Below are 6,705 nucleotides of genomic sequence, written 5' to 3'. Positions count from 1 at the left end.
GCCATCTCTCCAGCCCCAAATAAATAAATCTTAAAAAAAAAAAAAAAGAGTGCTTGCTAGATTAGCACCACCCACAATGGGCTGTGCCCTTTTTTGTAGCAATTCTGTCAGACAGAAATCAATTTTCTATAAACCTACCCCTAATTTTAAAATTATTATTAAATTGTCTATTGCTTTCTCTCGGGCCCGTGGCGCGGGCAAGATGGGTAAGTGTCATGGTCTCCGTACCGCCCGGAAGCTCCGCAGTCACCGACCGGACCAGAAGCGGCATGATAAACAGTACAAGAGAGCCCACTTGGTCACAGCCCTGAAGGCCAATCCGTTTGGGGGTGCCTCTCACGCAAAAGGAATTGTGCTGGGAAAAGTAGGGGTTGAAGCCGAACAGCCAAATTCTGACATCCGGAAGTGTGTCAGGGTGCAGCTCATTAAGTACGGCAAGAAGATCACAGCGTTCGTGCCCGATGACGGTTGCTTGAACTTCATTGAGGAAAATGATGAAGTTCTGGTTGCTGGATTTGGTCGCAAAGGCCATGCCGTGGGTGATATTCCTGGAGTCCGCTTTAAGGCGGTTAAATAGCCAATGTGTCTCTTTTGGCTCTGTACAAAGGCAAGAAGGAAAGACCAAGATCATAAAACTTTGAAAATGGAAACAGAGTAATAAATTTTCATATCCTGAAAAAATTGTCTATTATTTTAATTTTATGTGTTTATTTATTTATTTATTTCTACTTGTACAGGTGTTTTGTCTGCACCACATGTATTTAGTGCCCTCAAAGACTAGAATAGGGTGTCGGATCCCCTGGACTAGAGTTGTAGTTTGTTTTAAGCTGCCATGTGGGTACTGAGACTCAAACCTGGGTTCTCTGGAAGAGCAGCCAGTATTCTTAAACACTGAGATGTTATTTGTTTAATAATTTATTTTTATTATTTTGTGTGCATTGATGTTTTATATGTATATGTGTCTGAGAGTGTCAGATCCCCTGGAACTGGAGTTAAAGACAGTTGTGAGCGGCCATGTGGGTGCTGGGAATTGAACCTGGGTCCTCTGGGGGAACAGCCAGTGCTCTTAACCGCTGAGCCATCACTTCATCCCCAGTCACTGATGTGTTGCTGTTATTTAATTTCATTTGTATGGGTGTTTTGCCTGTACACATGTCTGTTCACTATGTGCATGCCTCATGTCCTCGAAAATCAGAAGAGGGCACCAGATTCCCTGGGGCTGGAGCTACAGACAGTTGTGAGCATCCATGTGGGTGCTGGGTTCTCTGGAAGGGCAGCCAGTGCTCCTAACCGCTGAGCCATATGAGGTGGTTTGAACGGCCTCCATAGGCTCATATATTTGAATACTTAGTCACCAGGGAGTGGCACTATTTGAAAGGATTAGCGGGACTGGAGGCGTGGCCTTGTTGGAGGAAGTAAGTCACATTTTTTGAGGTTTCAAAAGCCCATGTCAGGCCCAGTCTTTCTCTCAGCTAATTCTCCAACATCACATCCTCTATGCTCCCTGTCATGATGAAACTGCAGGAAAGCCCACAACTAAGTGCTTTCTTTTATAAGAGTTTCCTTAGCCAGTATGTCTCTTCACAGCAATAGAACAGTGACTAAGAAACCATTTCTCTAACCCTTATTTTATTTTTATTTATGTATAGCTCTCTGTGTGTATTCCACATGTGTACAGGCACCCATAAGGGCCAGAGAGTGTGTCTGGCCCTTTGGAGTTGGAGTTACAGGCAGCTGTGAGCTGTCCATCATGGGTGCTGGGACATAGACTCAGGTCCTCTCCAAGAGCAGATGAACTCCTCACCATTGAGCCATCTGTCTGGTCCCCCGTTTGCGTTCTTAAACTGAATGATTTCCTTTGTGCCGCACTTGGGGTGGAGTGCGGAGAATATTCTCATAAAGGTCACACATATGAACGCTTTCGTTTGTTTGTCTTGTTTCCTGTTATGCTGAGATAAGGTCCTGGGAATCCTGGCCTGGACGTTAGATGGTTAATGGCGTAAGAAAGCCTGCCAAGCAACTGGTGGTGCAAATGTGGTACCAGCGCTGCAAGAGAAGAGTTCTTCACCCAGCCTGCCCTTCAACCTTGGAGAGTTTTAGCCAATACCTCCACCAAGTCTCCCTCTCTAGAACTCGATCCGATTGGTGTAGGCAAGCTGCGCCCTGGTATTACTGTGGTGCTCACAAGGGGATCTCGGTGAGCAGGCAAGGTTGAGATGGCCAGTCTATCTTCATAGTGATTTAAAGGCATGATATAGTGTGAGGGCTAGGGGCCTCTGAGGGCCTCCATTGCTGCCTCTGTCTTAGTATGGGAGGATGAGGGCTGAGAGAGCCTATGGGCTGATGATAACGGGCTTTTCATTCAGCCCTTAGGATTTATCGTTCTGTTTAAAAAGCGCAGCCTGGCAGAGAACCAGTATCTCAGCCCTCAAAACAGGTCAGATTGGCAGCAAAAATCCAGAGACCTCTGCCATAGCCTCTGCCGTGCTTGGCACACCCAGTGTCTACCAGACTCTGTGTGGGCATTTTTCAGGCAACCCACAGGTGTTGCTATGCATGCTCCATGGTGACAATAGTGGGGTCCAGTTGGCTCATGCCACACAGGATGAAGTGAGCCAGCCTGGAAGCATTCAGAGCTGCCTGCATGTGAGGTCTGTGGGTATCTCATTAGTTCTTTCTGTTCCTTCTGTCGCAGGGAAGGAGGCCATCAACACCCAAGCCAGCTGACGGGCACTTCTGTAGGCAAAGCCATATTCTTTTAGCCTCAGCGTCTCTGGAAACCCGAAAGCCATCTGTAACTGGGACAAAAAAATATTTCTGAGGACTCTTCCCCATCATGGCCCAGCTTCTGCAGCTTCACCTCTGGACTCTTGCATATTCATCAGCAAATGTCGGCCATTAAAGGCGTGTTTGCTGTTTGACACCCATATGTTCCCTCTCTGAAGGACAGACGGGTACTTGCTCTGCTCTGCTCCTGAAAACAGTGACCTCCATACAGATGGCTGAATGTGCATCCTCCTGTCTTGCAGGGGGACAGGTTGTCCTGAAAGGTCTCAATCTCACCTCCCACTAGCAGGCTCTCTGTTCAGGCCCCAGCATCATGACGATTGTCTTCTTTCAAAGAAAATGTTTAAATATGCCAGCAGGAAAAATTCTCTCTCTACCCCAACCCCAAATCCCAGTCACTCATAACCCTCCCCCTAGAGATGCAACTCAGTTTGTCAAAACACAAAAAACCAAACCAAAACATCATCATCATCAACAACAACAACAACAACAACAACAACAACAACACCTCCCCCCGCCCACACTTCTACCTTTTGAGTTGGAAAAACAAAAATCCCTTGGGCTCATTCAGTCAAATACTTGCTGTGAAAATACAAGGACTTGAGTTAGAGCCATCCAAATCTATGTGGGAAAGCAAGGCATGCTAAAATAAATTTGTAACCTCAAATGGGAAATGGCCTTCCCCAAAGCAGCCACATGTCCCTGACATGTGCCTTTTCCTGCCTTCTAAAAAGTGCGGGGACCTTACTGGGTCTCGGATAGGGGCAGCCATCACAAGTCCTCCCAACATTAGATCTTTTGACTTCCTTCTTCCTTTGCCTCTGGAAAGGAAGCTTATTCTGGAAAGCTTCCATAGAGTGCCCTGGGACTGTGAGGGGGTGTGGCTTGCACATTTCATGTGACTTGGCAGAGGGGACCTCTTGGCAGCCACTGCTTCCTGCATCCTGACCTTGGTCCCTTTCAGGGGCATGGCAAGGCTCCTCCCCACCAATGGGAATCACACAGGTCATCCCGCAGCCAAGGTCCCTTCAACTCTTTGTGACTTTCAGAACATTCAAGGATTCTGATTTCCACATTATGACTGATTTTCTTTTTTGGTCTTTCTAAGCTGCAACCAGTCCATCATAGAAGTGGGAGTCCTTCCAGTACCAGCATGTGTGGATCCCTGTGTCCCAGTGAAGAAACAGTTAGCTAAGGAAACAGGCCTCGTGTTGCTACTTCAGGAAGGTGGGGAGAACTAGCTTTAAAATACCAGGGAAGGCAGGGCATCGTGGCACAGTGGCAGGGGCAGGTGGATCTCTGTCAGTTTGGGGCCAGTCCAGCTACATAAAGAGTTCTAAGACAGCCAGTGAGTTCTAGGACAGCCACACAATGAGATCCCATCTTTAAAAACAATAACAGCTTTAACCCCAGTGACTTTCTGGAACAAGGAGAACCAACACTCCAAAATGGTCATTACTAATATGCTTGAAGTTCAAATGATTTTAGTCACACTCAGCCCCAACCATACTTTTTCTTCTCTTTTCCTTTTCTTCATGGAATTTACTGTGAATTGGTTAAATGTCAACTTGCATAAGGACCCTTCCCAAAGAGGTCCCGCTCCAAGGCCTGTCCTTACAGAAACGCTCTGCATCAAGGCTGCTTTTTCTTTTTCTTTCTTTTTTTTTTTTTTTTTTTTTTTTTTTTTTTTTGTCTTTTTTTGGAGCTGGGGACCGAACCCAGGGCCTTGCGCTCGCTAAGCAAGCGCTCTACCGCTGAGCTAAATCCCCAACCCCAAGGCTGCTTTTTCTTTATTGTGGGTTTTGCAGGATAATAAATAAAAACCAGAACAAATGGCTGAAGCGATAGCCCAACAATCAAGAGTGCTCGTTGCAGGCTGGAGAGATGGCTCAGTGGTTAAGAACACTGACTGTTCTTCCAGAGATCTTGAGTTCAAATCCCAACAACCACATGGTGGCTCACAACCATCTGTAATGGGATCCGATGCCCTCTTCTGGTGTGTCTGAAGACAGCTACAGCGTACTTATATATAATAAATAAATCTCAAAAAAAAAAAAAAAAAAAAAGAGTGCTCACTGCACTTCTTAAAACCTGTTTGGTTCCCAGCATCCACACTGAGTAGCTCCTGAGGTAACTCAAGCTCCAGGGGCTCTGGCATCCTCTTCTGGCACCATAAACACCAGCACACACATTAATTTAAAAACAGAATAGGAGGGTTGGGGATTTAGCTCAGTGGTAGAGCGCTTGCCTAGCTAAGCGCAAGGCCCTGGGTTCAGTCCCCAGCTCTGAAAAAAGAAAAAAGAAAAAAAAAAAAAACAGAACAGGAAAAACTTTCTGTACACACATATAGAACCTTTCTTTTCTTGCCAATTTAGTTTTCTAAATGCTGCACTGGAAAGCAGGTCTTGGTTCCTAGGAGAGATTGTAATGAACTCCACGGGACAAAAAGGACAAGAGCTGGAGGAAGAGGGCTGGAGAGATGGCTCAGCAGTTGAGAGCCCTTAATGATTGCACTTTCAGAGGATCAGGGTTCGATTTCCACCACCCACTTGGTAACCCAGATTCTAGCATCCCAAGGCACTGCACACTTCTGGTGCACTCACATGCAGACAAAATACCCAAGCCATAAAAATAAACAGATCTTAAGAGGTGGAAGAAGTCCTCCTTCAGGCCACAAAACTGCACATGATGCGTGCCCCCCCGCCATGTAAAGTGGAAGCTAAACTTGTTTTTTCTGTACACCGTGACTCATACTTGTAATCCCAAGAAGCTGAGGCAGGAGAACCACTCTGTGTTCAAGGCTAGTCTGGGATACATGGCAAGATCATGTTTAAAAAACACAGACAAGGGCTTGAGAAATAGATCAGTGGTTAAGACGGAATACTGCTCTCAAAGAAGACATGAGTTTGATTCCCAGCTCTACAGCAGGTGGTCTACAAACCTCCTGAAACGCCAAATCCAAGAGGATACACTGCCATCTACTGGCCTCTACAGGCACTGCACCTACATAGACAAATCTACATTTAGAGACTCATAATTTAAAAAATAAATAAATTGAGCCAAGTGGTGATGGTGTACGCCTTTAATTTCAGCACTCAGGAGGCAGAAGCAGGCGGATCTCTGGGTTCAAGGCTAGCCTGGTCTATAGAGAAAGCCCAAACTATACAGAGAAATTCTATCTGAAACAACTTCCCCCACCCACTCCCCTAAAAAATTGGATGTGGTGGTCTATGGATTAGGGAGGCAGAGGCAGGGAGATGTTTGTAAGTTCAAGCTCAGTTTCATCTCATCTCATAGTGCGTTCAAGACCGACTAGGGCTACATAGTAAAACCCCGTCTCAAAAAATAAAACCCAAGGCGCTGGAGAGATGGCTCAGCAGTTAAGAGCACTGGCTGCTTTTCTAGAGGTCCTGAGTTCAATTCCCAGCAACCACATGGTGGCTCACAACCATCTGTAATGGGATCCAATGCTCTCTTCTGATGTGTCTGAAGACAGCAACCAGTACTCACATATTTAAACAAAAACAAAAACAAAACAAAACCCAAAAAACCCTACAGCCAGGTTGGACTACAGAAAGCCTATCTTAAAAAGAAAAAGGGCATTGAGCTGAATTAAAATGTTCTGTTTCTTCTATTGTTATGTGTTAAATCTAATTCAGTCTTAAAGTTTAAATTGTTATTACCCGCTGTAGTGGGGGCAGGCCTATAATTCTAGCAATTAAGAGGTAGGCAGGAGAATCAGAAGTTCAAGGTCATCTGCTCTATACAGAGTTTGAGGCTAGCCTGAGCTACAGATGCTAACTCATACTGTCGATATGAGAGAAAACTCATGCTTGATATTCTGAACCTAGTCAAAAGCCGGGAGCTAGGGAGGGGCTAGGGAGGAAATGATCACTGTTGCTTTGCTAAATAGGCGTG

At 45.7% G+C, this 6,705-nt stretch overlaps 1 protein-coding gene across 1 annotated transcript; it reads left to right on the top strand.

Annotated features, from left to right (window-relative positions):
* The first annotated feature begins 202 nt into the window (after positions 1-202).
* Positions 203-634, top strand: LOC116893878 (40S ribosomal protein S23-like). Its single transcript, XM_032895601.1, has one exon. The coding sequence runs from the start codon at positions 203-205 to the stop codon at positions 575-577; it is 375 nt and encodes a 124-aa protein (XP_032751492.1). The 3' UTR covers positions 578-634.
* The last annotated feature ends 6,071 nt before the right edge of the window (positions 635-6,705 follow it).

This window comes from Rattus rattus, chromosome 2 (assembly GCF_011064425.1).
Source record: "Rattus rattus isolate New Zealand chromosome 2, Rrattus_CSIRO_v1, whole genome shotgun sequence".
In the NCBI taxonomy this organism is placed as follows: domain Eukaryota; kingdom Metazoa; phylum Chordata; class Mammalia; order Rodentia; family Muridae; genus Rattus; species Rattus rattus.
Note: the sequence above shows the minus strand (reverse complement) of the source record. Positions and strands in the feature narration are given on the sequence as shown.